The 17504-nt window shown below is 32.3% G+C and overlaps 1 protein-coding gene across 2 annotated transcripts in view; it reads right to left on the reverse strand.

The window, feature by feature from the left end:
• Nucleotides 1–16528: 16528 nt before the first annotated feature.
• The window catches only part of LOC140436437 (uncharacterized), a 28399-nt gene continuing 27423 nt past the window's right edge, over nucleotides 16529–17504 (reverse strand). For both annotated transcript variants that reach the window (XM_072525260.1, XM_072525259.1), the window contains exon 6: nucleotides 16529–17150. In XM_072525260.1, coding sequence (XP_072381361.1) covers nucleotides 16831–17150 — 320 coding nt within the window. In that variant the 3' untranslated portion in view covers nucleotides 16529–16830. The remainder of the gene's footprint in view (nucleotides 17151–17504) is intronic.

Raw genomic sequence — 17504 nt, forward strand, 5'->3', positions numbered from 1 at the left:
AAAAAATAAAAGACTGGTTACGATCAAAAAATATCGACTTCGATGAGGACATGCTTAAAGTTGAACTCTTACAATTAGTGGCACCGCGTAAGGCTGAATATAACAAATATGTTATCGATGAACTCGCAAAAGCTCAAAATAAAACCGTTTTACGTTTGCCACCCTACCATTGTGAGCTCAATCCTATTGAGCTGATTTGGGCTGATGCTAAAAATTTTGTTGCTGCCAACAACAAGACTTTCAAATTTGCAGATGTCAAAATCCTTTTAAATGATGCCCTTAACAACATTACCCAGGAGAAATGGAAAAACTGTGTGAAGCATGTGCAGAATACAGTAGAAAAAAAGTTCTGGGAACTTGATCATATTATTGAGGTCATGGTTGAACCGTTTATTATAGAAATTGGTAGTAATGGTGATAGTGATAGTTCAAGTTTTTCCTAATTGTTTTTAACGACAAGGTAAGCCATCTTAGTAGCCACGTTTTTTTTCCCAAGTTAGCTATAAAACGGAAGGCGAACGATTTTTTTGGCATGTAAGCCTCGTTTGTTTGTATTTATTTTCATAATTATCCCACTAATCTCTATTATTATTTGTAAATCTTTTTTATAAGAATAATGCATAACATACATTTTCCTCAAGTTTGATTTATTATAATTTTACCAGACTGATTAACGGAAATAGAAATAAGTGCACAAAATATAAAGGGTTTGAAAAAAAAAGTTATTTTAAATGTCATTCCATATTCATTGCAAAATGTATGTGCTCATTTTTCATAATTGTCAACAAATGGATTTAAAATCTATGTAGCACAATAAAATATAACAAATTGGCAACAGCGCAATAACAGAAGTATCGTCTAACTGTGGCTAGGGATGCATCTTTATCGTTCGACTTCTCTTCAAATACTAATTTAATGGAAGTTACAGCAGTACAGCTGTGTACAGTGTTGTCAGTTGATTTAGTATTAGTATTTAATTTAAAAATACAAACAAAAAATTGTATAATGAATATCTATTCCCAACTTTATGATATATGGGATGAGAAAAACATTTATTGCCGACTTTGTATGTGCATTGAATCAAAGATGTTCTATTATTTAAAAATATATATTCATAAATATCACTTAATTTTCGTAATACAGATCTGAAATAGGCGGAGAGAGATCTAAACGCCAGCCAATTAAAACGTTTATAACCCTACACGCGTATATTTCGTTGTTTACTGGCACTATCGCTTCTCGGTGGATAGAGTTTAGATCAGATGTTAAAAACTGTAGAAACTTTCTCAAATGATATCAGTATGAATTTGGACTAGACAAGACTGCCGTATACTAAATATAGTTAGAGGAAAGGTTCAGCCCGGAGGTTTCGATATGCAAAAATTTGTTTTTAAGGCATTTGATACGTACGTCTGTTCCGTGCTGAACTACTCATTTGGTATTATAAAGTGGTCAAAAACGGATATAGAGGGTCTTCAAAGGAAAGTAACAACACTTCTCACAAAGGCACAAAAACACCATCCACTCAGTGCAGTAGAGAGAACACCATTGCCGCGGTATCAAGGGGAAGAGGACTTATGGACATATGTGAGCAACGGGACAAAGAGATTGCTAATTTAAGAACTTAAGAACTTATTTTCAGGTGCAGGCTGAAACATCTACTTTACATCAAGCAATTTGCACAGTAGACGATACAACGCCGTTTAAACTGTGGAACCAAGAAATGCGCATAAACCACCCCTGACTAAGCAAGAAAAATACGCACCTGGATGAGTAAACCTCCCCATGGGCGACATCTAAATAAGATCAGCCAAGAATATGTCGACAATACAGCGTCGAAATATTGGTTCGCAAAATTGTCAAAAATATCGGTTGCTGTAATTTTAAGTTAAGATTTATTAAACAAAATAATTTAAAGCTTTGTTAGTTTATGTTTACTTTTTTAATTCTTTTGAAAATTTGTTGATCCGAAAATATTGGCAGCGAATGTGGTGATACATAAAAAATATAATACAAAACTTGAGCTTTCCCAACAAATAAATTGCCAAACTCGAGCTACGCTGGTTTTTGTACATAATGATTCTCCAAAAGTGACGTATTTGTTACCAAAGTTGTATAACAGACTAAAATATCATTTTTGTTGTCGTCCTAGCGTTAAAATAGGAGAAAGTCAGACAAAATTGTCAGTGAATGGCAATTGATTGGATCCCCGTCGACGGCGATGGGCAAAATCACTAAATTATGTATAAAAATGTATAGTTGGGTTTTAAAGTTTGAAGTATGTGATGTGTTACTCAATTCCTGCTTATTTATGAATAGTATTATTTACTTTTGTATTTATTTTAAGATTCTAATATCTTTTATCTTTAATTAGTAAACTTTATATATAGAAAATGTTACTTATGGCGAGGTTTCGTCGCTTAGGCTCTAAAATGTTCTATTTTAGCGACAATAAAATATAAAAATATGCCGACGAAGCGATCCTATCTGTCCGTATTTCAATAGGATATGTCGGTAAGTTGTTAAAATAGTATTTGTTCATTGAAATAAAATGGTAGAGTTCAAAAATCAAAATAATATAAATGATACATCTGCTATCCAAAAAGAAAAAAAAAAGAAAAACTTACATAATATAGTTAAAGAATGGCAGCACATCTAAAAACTAATAACGTACAATGCAAAAATTCTAAGACATTACAAAAAAAATCATTGTATAGACTAGTACAGGTTTCAAATTGAGATTTTTGTTTAAGTATAATATCAGACAAAATTTGTACAAATACTTTCTTATCGTAGTGATTATTTGTAATCACCTGAATTCATATATTCGCTAATTTCACATACTACGTTTATTTATCATTCTAACACCATTTTTTGTTAATTTTTTATTAAGAAGACAATTTTTCAGGGACCGAAACGAAAAATAAATAAACTCTTAACATAAATATACTTACCTTCTAGCGTGATGTATGTATAAAGAAAATTATTCAAAAACGAGATCAACTTAAATAAATAAAGAATGGCATTTCTTGGCATTCCAACAAGAATTCGCTTAAAACAAATAAGCCGTGAGCAAAAAATAAAGCATGCCGTCTCGGTAGGGGACACAGAAAAAAAGACGATCGAAACAATATAATCATAAAAAAGAAAAATATTCATTTTTACGCAGAAACACAATATTTATAAGTATACAGTGCTAGTCAGAAGTCCGTTCACCCTCTCGTATCTTTTGAACGGTTTTACTTATAATAGTGAAATTTGGAGGGAGGTAATAAACAGACGTAGGCTTCTTAACTTGTCATTACAAGTGACGTAATAGTGACAGATGACGTTATAGCGCCACTGTGACAGATAATTTTAAATAGCACCTTATGACAAGTGATACCTCGTTTAAAGGGTATTGAAAATACCTATTCAACCATACTAATTTTATTTGAGTTTAAGCTCATTTTCACGAATACATTAAATAAATACTAAAATTGTAGTTTCGCATTTAATTAATAAATATTAAAACCTCCGCCACTGGTTACTTGTCAAAAATTTGACATTTTTCATTTCTCTAATTGTACGTCAACATCAACTTCTTTGACCATTAATTAGAGGCGAACGTTAGAATATTTATTAATTAAATGCGAAACTACAATTATTTTAATATACCTATTCAATCATTCTAATTTTGTTTGGATTTAAGATGATTTTGGCGAATAAATAAAGAAAATAAACATTAAAATTCTGGTTTGACATTTAATTAATAAAAATTCTAACGTCCGCCTTTGGTTATTTGTCAAAAATTTGACGGTTGTCAATTCTCTAGTTGTTTTTAGTTTGCAAAACCGTTTATAGCTCAATATTTAGTTTCTGTTTCTACTTAGTTTAGTTTAGTTTCTGTTTCTACTTAATTCAAGTTTAGTCAAGTTGTTTTTAGTTAATATTTAGTTTAAATATTGTTTAACGAGACGTTTAAATTTTTGTGTGTTTGTGTAAAGGCAGAATGGTACGTACTGTAGCCGACAAAGTAGGAGCTGTGTTAATAATTGGTGAATGTGGAAATAATTTCCATGCAGCGGAACGTCTTTTTAATGCGAGGTACCCCGATCGCCGTACATCGAGAGCTTATTTGAGGAAGCTTCTTCGGAAGTTAAAACAAACAGGTAGTGTTCAAGATGTCAAACGATATGGTCGACCAACAATTAGTGACGACAAAAAAATTAACATAATTTCAGAAATGGTAGTGAACCCTACTTCTTCTACAGCCCAAGTTGCATCTATCTATGGAATCAGTCAAAAGACAGTACACCGAGTGTTGGCTGAAAACAAATTTCATCCATACAAATTAAAAATTGTGCACCAACGTTAAGATGATGACCCCGACCGAAGACTAGAATTCTGTGAAAATATGTCCAATAAAATTAACCAACAGCCCAATTACATAAAAACAATTTGTTTTAGTGATGAAAGTACTTTTTCTCTCAATGGAAATGTTAACACACACAATGTGAGATATTGGAATGAAACAAATCCTCACGTCTTTCGTGAAACACATACTCAATTTCCAAAAAAAATAAATGTTTGGGCAGGTATTTTAGAAAACCACATAGTTGGGCCTGTTTTTCTCAATACTAACTTAACCGATGAAGTGTATCTGGAGATGTTACAAAATGCAATTGAACCATTAATACTTGAAAAATCTGAAGGATAATCCAGATGAATTCGGCAGCTTGGAAATAACGTTTCAACAAGATGGTGCTCCTGCACACCATTATGGTGCACTAAGACATTACCTAGATGAGGAATGTCGTGGTAGATGGATTGGACGACAAGGTACGATAGAATGGCCAGCTCGGTCACCGGACCTCACACCATTAGATTTTTTTTCTGTAGGGATACTTGAAATCTAAAGTTTACGCTACAGCAACCGACAATATTGACATTTTGAAACAACGAATTGTTGAAGAATGTAGGGCAATTTCCCCCGACACATTTGAACGAGTATGGCAAGAGTTTAAAAATAGGATGCATTACTGTCAGGAAGTAGATGGAGCACATTTTGAACACTTATATATAAGAACTGGTTGTTAAATATTTATCAATTAACTGAGAAGCTACAATTTTAGTATTTATTTAATTTATTTATTAAAATGAGCTTAAACTCAAACAAAATTATTATGACTGAATAGGTATTTTTAATACCTTTTAAACGCAGTATCACTTGCCATAAGGTCCTATTTAAAATTATCTGTCACAGTGGCGCTGTAACGTCATCTGTCACTTTTACGTCACCTGCTATGACTAGTTGAGAATCCTACGTCTGTTTATTACCTTCCTCCAAATTTCACTATTATAACAATAACCGTTCAAAAGATACGAGGGGGGAACGGACTTTTGACTAGCACTGTATATGCACATAGTACGAATGTTTTAAATTAAATTAAGTAGACGAAGAGCAAAAAACTTACTGCAATGACGATACCGGTCAAGGTGATGAATGAGATGTATAGTATATTTCACATTTGTGACTGTTTTGGATTATCGCTACATATTCGACAGCCAATGGTCCACTCTACTAAACAGCATGAGAAATGCGAAAGTCAATTGCTCTAGTCATGAAATTATGAACCAAGTAATTTATAAATTAAATTAAAAAACATCCTTTTTAAATCTTTTTTTACAGTATTAATAAGAGGTTATTTACTTTGATATACTTCATGAACACTGCATATTTTACGCGCAAATGTTTGTTTGCCGAGCAGCGAGCAGTTTAACCTTTTTTGTTCAACATTAAAGACAGTTCCATGTTAATTAACAAGGTTATGAAAATATTTAGATTTTTGAAACATATTTTTATTTTATATTTAGATGCAAAAATATTTACAACCAGATTAGTTATTATCATGAATTTAATGTAGTTCTAATCGGTGAGCTCTGAGAGATTAACATAAGCGTAGATATTTCTCTTTTCATAAGCAATTTCTCTAAATGAATGTAAAATACATTATTAGTTATAACCGTATTTTTGGTTGTCTTCGACAGTGCTTCAAATATTGGAAGACTTTGCTATTAACTTTCTTACCACAGCGGACCGTTTAAATCAAAGCATTCATCTCTAATCCAAAATAGTCGCAAATTCTCTGTGCTTGCACGTAAGTTCTAGTTTAGATGTCATAGATAGTTTGTAAGAATATACCAATCAAGTTCTTCTTCTTTAAGTGCCGTCTCCCGATCGGAGGTTGGATATCATCATCACTATATTTACTCTATCTACTGCTGCTCTGAAGAGTTTTATAGAACTGCATTTAAACCAGTCGCTTAAATTCTTCAACCACGACACTCTCCTTCTTCTTATACTCCTTCCTCCTCTTATCTTTCCCTGTATTATCAGCCTTAGCAGTTCATATCGCTGTCCCCTCATTACGTGTCCCAGATATTGTAACTTTCTTATTTTTATTGTGTTTATTTCGCATTCTTTGCCCATTTCTCTTCCTTTGCCCAATACTTCCGTGTTAGTTTTCTTCTGTGTCCATGCTATTCTAAGCATCCTCCTGTAACACCACATTTCAAAGGACTGTAACTTACTTATGTGTTCTTGATTTAATGTACTGTTTTCAAGTCCATATTGCAGTATCGAAAACACGTAGCATCTCAGTGCTCTTACTCTCAATTCTAATCTAAGGTCTTTGTTGCAGAGAATTGTTTTCATTTTTACAAACGCATTTCTTGCTATTTCTATCCTGGCTCTTATTTCGGTTGTTTGATCATTATTGTGTGAAATCCAGGTTCCTAGGTATTTGTATTTATCAACCCTTTCTATCGGTACATTTCCCAAATGTATGTTTGTTGGTATATTTGTTATCATGTATTTGGTCTTTTTTATATTCATTTTTAGTCCATATTTTTCACAGAAACTGTTTGTTTTGTTTGGCAGTAATTGGAGTTGTTCAGCAGAACTTGCCATAATCACGGTGTCATCTGCATATCTTATGTTGTTAATAGATCTTCCGTTAATTATTATTCCTTCACTTTGAGATAGTAATGTTTCTTCAAAAATTGCTTCACTATATACATTAAATACTAATGGGGACATAATACATCCCTGCCTAACTCCTCTCATGATTTCAATTTCTGGACTGGGTTTGTTATCTATTACGATTTGTGCTCTTTGATTCCAGTAGAGGTTTGTTATTATTCGTAAGTCCCTATGGTCTATGTTTTTTGTCTTTGGAATTTGGACTAATTTTTCATGTCTTACTTTGTCAAATGCTTTTTCAAAATCAACGTAACAAACATGCACATCAACATACATATCCATGCATCTTTGAGCTAACACATTAAAAGCATATAACGCTTCTCTGGTTCCTAGTTAGCTTCTGAACCCAAACTGACTATCATCTATTCCTTCTTCCAGTTTTTTATTTATACGACCATGTATTATTTTCAGGAATAATTTGAGAATGTGACTTATTAGTGATATTGTTCTGTATTCACTGCAATATTTAGCGTTTGTATTTTTAGGGATAGCACAAAAGGTGGAGAGTAACCATTGTTTCGGTATGTATCCTGTTTTGTACACTGAGTTAAATAAGTCTACTATAATGTCTAAGGTTTCATCATTTATGCATTTTAAGGTTTCTATAGGGATTTGGTCTGGACATACGGCTTTACCATTTTTGCTGTTTTTTAATGCCATTTTAATTTCTTCCTTTAATATCTTTAAAACCATATCCTCTTCTACTTATATCTCTATCTGTTCTGTTCTATTGTCTTCGAACAGTTCATTGATGTATTCTGCCAATTTTAATCTTTAATTTGTCGTTAGTATTCAACACAAGTTTCCCATTTGCATCTTTCAGTATTCCCGGTTTTCTTGTTCTATTGTTGTGAGTTAATTCTTTAATTTTTTTATGTGTGTTAAAACTATCATGTCTTTTCTGGTATTCATCCAATCTGGTATGTTTCTTCTAAAAATGCACCTGATTTTGCCGTAACCAAGGATGAAATAAAATGTTTCTTGGGTATCTTACTGGTGTCTGGCTATAATCTACATCCAGGTATAAGATTTTATTGGGATTCACGACCCGATTTGAATAATCAGGCTATTAGTCAATCAATTAGAAGAAACCGTTTTTTGCAATAATGAAATACATCCATTGTGCAGATAGTAAAAACATGTATGTAACTGATAAAGTTTATAAACTAAGACATCTAATGAATCTACTAAAAACAAATTTTTAAACTGCTTTATTCCGAAAAAGAACCTAAATTATGACGAGTCCATGTTTAAGTATTACGATTGCCATGGATATAAGAAGTTTATTCAACTTACTACCTAGAGCTACTAGAACATTGAGGCATTCGAGATGTGGTGTTACAGGAGAATGTGGAAAATACCATGGACAGAAAGAGTAACAAATCAAGATGTTCTGCTGAAGATGGGGAAGGAATGCGAAGTCATAAAAACCATACAAACGAAAAAACTGGAATATCTGGGCCACATAATGAGAGGAGAAAAGTACTCTCTGCTTAGACTCATAATCCAAGGAAAAATCTCGGGAAAGAGAAATGTGGGACGTATGAGGATTTCCTGGTTGCGAAATTTAAGGGAGTGGTATGGGTGCAGTTCAATACAGTTGTTCAGAGCTGCAGCCAACAAAGTAAAGTATGCTGTGATGGTAGCCAACCTCCGATAGGAGACGGTACTGCAAGAAAGACCTAGAGCTAGTGACCTTTCAACGTACAACTTAAATTCCAGTAAATGTATTACCCTTGATCTCTTATCGTCAAATGCTGTACTATCCTGACGATACTCTATCTATGAAATGGTCAATGCAAGATCAATAAAGTGCCAAAAGGCACGCACAGGCCATTTTTTAGTGCGCATACAGATCCTATAATATGAAATAAATCTGTCACACAAATCCACGCCTCCCATTGACTGGTTATATTTAGCAATTGTATTTGAACAAGGAGCAGAATGCACTTTGAATTTTTTTTCCTTTATTTTGATTTTTTTTTTTACTTTTGGTAAAGTATAATCTTTTTTTTTATTTTGCTCCTAAGTACTCGTGGAATTCGATTATATATAATGGTACCAATACCAAGTATTCCTTTTTCTAATAAATAATCGAGAATAATCGAAAAAAACTATTCAACTGATCTGACTCATCTTTTACACACAACTCAAACAGAATAAGACAGTCAAGTTCAGGTTCGTTTAAACAAAATTTAATAAATGATAAAAGAGTTATTAGGAATATTCAAAAACAGCGATTTTGTTGTTCATTTTGAAATAACTTTTTTGTTTATTATTGGATTTTAATTTATGATGATGATGATGATAGTGTGTTTGGCATGGAAACTAGTCCTTTTGCCACAGATTTTTAAATGATTTATGTTATGTTTATCAATTAAAAACTTGACTGTACTAAATTTATATTATATATCCGGATGCATATAAGTGATTACATATGAGTTCGTATACAGATTTCTGATTCAGTGACAGTAGGTGGGTTATGTTTACTGGAAGTTGCACATTATTTTTAACTAGATTTTCATAAAACGTAGATGAGAGTACTTTATTTTTAATACATCCAAACAGGATGTGATTAACATCACACTGGGAAATATTATCGCATATTTCATTTTAATTTAGCATATTTCATTTTGTGTATCTTTATTTTCCGAAAAAGTCGTCTGTTGAGGTCAAATCTCTAAATAGACAAGTTTTTAAATTATGCGCAAAATATTGAGTTGACGTTTTGATTGTTTATTTAAAAGTATTTCCATTAAAAAATTGATGAATCCCTAGATGAGAGTCTTATTGTAATATCTCATGTTACCTGTCAAAACCGTCTATAGAGTTGTGTCGAGTAAAAAACCAACTTAATTGGCCTATAACTAATTGTTGATTGGTTTAAATTAGTAATATTTTTTTTATAATAAACAAACTGTACAGTTGTAAAGAAAAAAAAGGAGTTGGAGCAGTTTGTAAATAGAAGAAAAACCACAAATTCTAAACAGCAACGAAAAGTGTTCTTTGGCTATGCAAAGCATAGAAAAACTATTAATAAAAAAAATTAAAAAAGATATCAATAATTTTGTATCACAAAAATCAGAAGAGTCGACTATATGTACAGATCTTAAGTAACCTTCTTGATTATTTTAAAATTGATCTCTCCATTTATTGACCCACAGCAGCTGCCGAATTTTAGATTCTCGAATGGCATCTTTTACATATTGTGACAAAGTCAGTATTCTCGAGTAGATTAATAAAATAAACAATAGTATATTCATAAAAAAGTAGTTCAAAGCTGCCAAGAAACATATTATGTTAAAGTTTGGCAAATATACGAAAAAGAATCCTAAGCAGAAAGTCTAACCATCCAAAACCAAGGCACAAAATAATGATCTCCCAAATTCAGATCACAAAGTTACAAATAAGTACATTTACAAAAAAAAACCTTAGGAATATGGTATTTTTCCCTTTTCTAACGTAATTGTGTACACATACATCTCAATAACGTTCATCGATTTGTTAAATTTGGCATATGTAAATATTTTTGTTTTGCTTAGTACCTCATTTTTCATTGCAGTAAAATGTTCGAAAAGTATATCACGTTTAGTAAAATCAAATTTACACTAAAAGTATTGATATTATAAAAGTTAATATCAAACTTACTCAGTTTTACAGTTTTTAATGTGTCGAGTTTTCGACTATATCTCTGGGGTCATATTCAGGACTTGTATTTATTCCTGAGCCTCACTCCCTTAAGTCCCTAGTTCAGTTAACTACTACTTCTAGTGAAGCATGTTCAATGTATCATAATTATGTACTTCCAAACTTTTTTTTGTTACACCAATGGCTAACAAATCCATAGGGCGCCACATATCCTCGATTTCTAAATAACCGAAGCTTGGCATCGCATTGTGTCCGAAAGAATCTTGACTTCTCATAAACGATTCAAATTGCTTGCTTGCTTTGTCTTCCAAGAACTTAATACAATGAATTCTCTGCCCCTCAAATTACGAAACGCACATTTGCTAAATCTTTTTATGTTACCAAATGTATCGTTTTCTAAAAAAACACTTTGATTCGAAACGGTTCGCTGTCCTAACCCATAATTAGGGCTAATCTTGCGTGAGCACCGGAACTGAACAAAAATTTAAGCCCTAACCAAATATTATCGATATTATTTCACTTATGTAGCAGCTCCTGAACAAGCCAGTCCGACTAGGCTGGTAAATTTATTTAGTTATATTATCCATATATCTATCTATCTATCTAGTAACCGTCCCACTAATTTAAATTATCCGTTATTATTAGAGACTTTTGTTTCCATTTGTTTGCTTGTCGTTCTGATTGGGATTATCTGTCGCCCAACGTGCAACATATTATCTTTTATTGCTGCAATTGGCTATTCGTATCATGTTGGTACTGTCGTCTATCTGCAATACTTAACTTTATCAGATTGTGTGGAAACAGCCCTCGTTAGGTATATTTGACCACAACCACCAGCTTCTTGTATTCTGTAACTACCTCTGCCTGCTTTATCTCGGTCAACTTCAAGTTTGAACTGTTTTATGGCAAATAACTACTGTTTGCCTTTTTGAAAGAACGTCACTCACAATACCGTTCTTAAGAATTTCACTCTAGTAGTACGAGATATAAAAACGTAGAATACTTGTGAAGCACCAGCCAAAGAACAAATGACTCCAAAGACCAAATCGAAAGCTTAATGCATTAAAAACCGGCATGATCTAAAATAGTAACTGAGTAAAGATATTAGTTTTTATAATATCAATCTTAAATTATTTAAATACGCAGTTATTGTCCTTAGACTACAAAAATGTTTTATTCGTAATTTATGAAACGTAAAAAAGAATATTTTTCTCCTTTTTAAGCTTTCTTTTCTGTTTTTTCGATATAATACATATTAATACCATGAAAATTCAATAAAACGAAAAATCAAAGAGAGTACTAACACTGATTTTGCACATATAAGAGTAAAAATAAATAATTTGTGTCCACTAACATTACCTAGTAAAAATAAAAAACAACCGTTCATTTTATCTCGAAATAATGAATGTTGATACCATTGTTAATTGTATAGCAATACTCGTGTCTCAAAAAAGTACCAGTAACTTTTATTTCACAAAAAAGGTACTTTCTTAGATGGAACTACAGGAGTCCATGCCATATTAAGACTGTTAGGTCGGCTCAATGGTTCAGTGGACGAGCGGCCACAGTTTCATAAGAATGTCTATTTGTTTAGACCGATACTCCAGCCAGAACTTTGCAAACTAAAATAGAAACGATTAAAATGTCGTTTTTAAAGTTATTCAGATATCTTCCAATTTCTAATTTGGCAACTCAAAAGTGACATTTGAATTACTTATATTCTAAAAAAAGTTAGTTGTGACTGTTTCTAAGAGATATCAGTTGTTATGGAACTGGCAAGTTATTAGTAAATGACTACAATATACTTTGGAGGATACGCCTGAACTGATCCGCTAATTGAGAATTTACATGTTTTACATATCTTGATCTTGAGTGCTGATCACGTAGTAGATAGACAACAGGCTCCGTGGCGCAGTCTGGAGAAGTAATTGTGACATCAATTACATGTAAAGGATGATAGCTGACGTCACAATTTCAGTAGATATAGGGAAATTTGAAAGCGACATATGCGATACGTGTAAGAGTAAGACGAGCAGCGAGTGCGTGTGCTTGAGTGATAATGCATGTCAAATAACGAATATGCATTGTCAGGAACACTGCCATAGTTTTACTATTAACCACCAGTCATCCACATAATTTATTAATTTACCAAAGAAATCAAACAGACATTTCTCATAGCCTCAAATGAGTTTGACAGAACGAAATATTTGTGTTTGGCAGTGTTAAAATTTGCATTACAAATGAAACATATGCAATCAAAAGCAATAATATATTTAAAAATTAATACTTTGGAATTACCAAAAAAGAAAAAGTAAATAGTTTTAAAACAGTTTTTAAAAGTAAATGGTAAAATGTCATTATAAATAATAAAGTTAAAAATTGCTATCTGTCAACTGGTTTGACTTAAATTTAAAGGTTCTTACTCTATTGCCAAATGTATCCCCTAACCTATCAAAGGGCAATTGCCAAAAAAATTCTAATAATTAACTGCAATTAACGTCAAAAGAAACAAATATTAATTCATTCGTGTTTTCTATAAGTTAGAAAATTGCAGAATCCACAAAATAATATAATAAAAATGTACGTTTTAAAAGCTTTTTCTCTTTGTATTTGAAGCATATAACATATACATTATACGCACATGGCAATACTGCCAACACAATATTTCGTTCTGTCAAATTTAATTGACAGCTCTCATTTGAGGCTATATTCACTAGGACCAAATGTGAAAAATGTCCAATCATACTAATAGAAGTCGAACTTGACAAATTTTTTGAAACCTTTGAAGCCATTTTCATTGAATATAGAAGGTTTGTTTATTTATTAATTTGTTTGTTTCTATTACAAAAAATTAAATATATTATTTTTCGACTTTGTTAATTTCTTGTTGAAAATAATATAAGTACAGTCTGTCCCAAACCCTTCTTTCAGTGCGTCACTAATTTTGACGTCATATAGGATTTTAAGAATGTCGAGAATTATTGCATGACATTTTAGTTAAATTTGACAGTTGCAGGATCGTAATCTAATTGAAAATAATTTAATAATTTTAATATTAGACTTTGTTCTTTCTCGATATTTCTCGGCACATTTAAAATATTTTTATGACAATAAATACAAAATTAAATTTTCACTGTAAAATGTCTGATAATACTAACCTGGAATGACAATTATCATTTTATCAGTTGACATTGTGAAAGCACTATCACGATCGAGACAATCTGCGTCAAATTATATTTATGCGATCCATTGATTGGATATCTATTTAGCGTATTCTAAACTCCAACCAATTATACATCCGTAAGTAGAACCAGCTTTACGATAAATAATTTTCTAAGTTCTATATATAATAATCACAGACTCACGTTTTTTTCTGTCACTTCTAGCTTAATGTGTTAGAGAGAATTCGATCAACTATGACGCACTGAAAGAAGGGTTTGGGACGAACTATACAATACATTCAATGGAAATGGCTGACTCGGCTTCAATTAATCTGTACCTTTTAGATATGAGTTGTTTATCTATTGGTTTAATATCTGTTATTTACAATCATACAGAGACATGTCAACTCTCCTACCGACTGTCACAGTTCAGCATCCGCATAGGAAATGACGCCACAATTTCAGTAGATCTGGGAAAATTGTATTTTGGTGAAGGCACTGCTTTTAGATGTACAGGGTATAGTCCAAAAATTGTACATAAACGGCTTAACTTACAGGGCATGCGGCATACCTTCAGATAGGATTTTTCACGATGTAGAGTACGATGACAAAGAAAAATCCAAGATGGCGGCGTGACATAAAGTCTTTAACTTGTAGTGTCCAAACGGCTCAACGGATAGGAGCGTGCGAGGTGTCACTTGAGAGGATTTAACGAATAGAATACGATTACAGAGACAATGTCCAAGGGGCCGCGCATGTTCGCTTCTATTGGCTAAATTTGATACAGAACGTGACATTTATGTGGAACGTGATATTTTATGTGACATTTGACATAGAATGTAGATCTTATGTCACATTTGACACAGAAATTGACGTTTATATGAAACGTGATATTTTATGTGACATTTGAAGCAGAATGTGGGATGTAACATTCATAAAAATAGCGTGTACCGGCGACAACTATGCATCATAGAAAGATTTATCTCGCTGACAAAAGCTGTGGGTATCGAGAAGCTTTGACCTTTAGATAGAACTATTTGGATGATTCGTTCAGTCGTTCAGTGTCAATTATAATAAAAATGCTCTTGTATCATCGAGCAAAAAGACAAAAGAGGGAATGTAAAGGTAGTGGGGGCAAAAATATTGTTAGACAGGAAGTGCCATCTTGAGAGGCCACATTAAACAAGGAAAGAGAGACTCTTTCCTTGTTTGAGAAATCAAATTTAGTTGGGTTATGTTATTGCTGATGTTACTGTCTGTCCCAACTGTCACATGGAAGATTATTTGTATTTTCTATTGAAGTTTTTTAACAATTGTTTCACATTTTAGACTATTATTATTATTTAATTAAAACTTTATTATGTTCTAGTGTTAAAAAAGTATATTATGTATTAATATTATGTAATATTAATATGATGTAATATAACAAATAAATAGATAAATTAGAACCCCTACACCACTGTATGATTATTGTGAAGTGTCATGAAATTTAAATTTGGCGCATTCGCATTTCCGGATATGTCCGCCATCAGAGGCCACTTTTTTGGTCTCCTTTTCATAACGATTAGATTCCCTCTTTTGTCTTTTTGCTCGATGTCTTGTATACATATTTTTCCTAAGTCAGCCATGATCAAATATAAAATTCTATGACAGTAGTCGCTATAAAGTCACCATTTGTCCAGTCTGTTGGGTTCCGAGGTAGAATTTTTAGACTTAAAAACGTTCCTATGGCAAAACTCTTTTCAATAACATCGAAAAGAACAATTTAGGACTGTGTGACTAAGTTAAATGTCATACTTTTAATTTTAAGATTATGAAGGTTGAGTTTACCGAAAGTACAAGCTGAATATAGCCGCAAATGTCAACCATGAAATAAAATATTTTGGTTTGGAAGTATTGGATGATTTTATAAAACGTATGTTGTATGCTTCAAATATAAAGAGAGAAAGCTTTTAAAAAGTACAAAAGTACATTGCAATTCTGCAATTTTTAATTTGTATGAAACAATAACGATTAAATATTTGTCTCTTTCGAGATTAATTGCAAACATATGTTGCAATCTGGCAACTACTGATTCCCCTAAATCTATCCCCTAATCTATCAAAGGGCAATTGCCAAAAAAAAATTCTAATAATTAACTGCAATTAATCTCCAAAGAAACAAATATTTACTCATTCTTGTTTTATATAAATCAAAAATTGCAGAATTCATAACATAATATAATCAAAATGTACTTTTCTAAAGCTTTATCTCTTTATATTTGAAGCATACAGTGTATACATTATAAAAACATGGCAACACTGCTAAACCGACATTTTTTGTTCCATGTTTGACATTTGCGGCTATAATCAGCTTGTACTTTCGGTAAACTCAACCAAAAATTGTATAAATATACAGAGAACAATATATATCTTTACTTTATTGTGGAGGAATGCGATACCCGCCATATTTCTGGTTGACTTAGTTGAACTCTAATTAGTAATTTTGTTATATATCATCAGAAATTGAACTAGCAGATCACGTTACTTTTGATTCACACTGTACAATCTGGCTTATTGACCCCAAATTACTGTTTTAGTAGTTTTGAGCGAAAACCAAGTTAAGTATAACTCACAATGTACGTGTCTTTTATTCCCAAAGTAATAAATAATTCGTGATAAAAATTTCTGTCACGAATTTTTTGAAAGTTTTTATAAAAAGTTTTTGAAACTACAGAGCCTAATAAAGACCACCAAACCAATTAATATTACCCAATTGAATTGCTGTTTCATGTATGTGGCTGATATACAGTAATTTGTTCATAAAAGTGATAAGCAAATTAAAAGTTACTGGTATTTGAGATTTTCTTCGAGTTTTGCAGACAATAAAATTCTGCAAGTTAAATTTATATACTCAATGGTAAAAATACTCTCGAATCTAGTAATGATGTGTTTAAAAATAATACAAAAAAAAATAGAATCGAAAAATTAAGATAACTGGGTGTAGAAAGATCTACACTTATTTTAACTTTGATACACCTAAGGCTGGTAACTTATAATGGACGATATGGTAAGGTGGGCCTATGGGACTTGCGGGAGACGTATATGAAGTAGAAATAGGCATTCCACTCATACCCATACCCATGCCCATAGGACCCGCACATGCACGCCCCCTCTTGCGCCTTGGTAAGATTCCTTTTCGAGCCATATAGAATCGAATTGTGGAAATAGGTATGTTAAATTGGTCGCTTACAGTTTGGAAAGTCTGTCCACGTGTGATACATTCTGCCGCCCTCCGCAACTCTTCATCTGATCTGCGGATTCGTCTGTTAGCTGAACCTAAACAAAAAAATAGTAAATTACTTTCAGGTTATATACTTTTGTGCTTCAGATAAACTCAAAAACAGAGAAGTTTGTGTTTACACAAAGCTATTGATCATTTCCTTGCTTATAAAAAGGTGAACAAAATGGTATCTAAAGTTTTATGATGAAAAAGTGGTAGGTGGAGGTATGATACACAAAATAAAAATAAATTAAATGAAAAGTTTCGTGAGCGATGGGGGAATGGAGGTTAAATTTTTTTTGAAGTTATACTTCTATACGCGCGCTCCACGTTGGAAATTTGTATGGGAGTGAATCTGTGAAATCATTACATATGTAAGATAATGAGTAAGAGAGAGACAGAAGATATAT

This window comes from Diabrotica undecimpunctata, chromosome 3 (assembly GCF_040954645.1).
Source record: "Diabrotica undecimpunctata isolate CICGRU chromosome 3, icDiaUnde3, whole genome shotgun sequence".
Taxonomy (NCBI): Eukaryota; Metazoa; Arthropoda; class Insecta; order Coleoptera; family Chrysomelidae; genus Diabrotica; species Diabrotica undecimpunctata.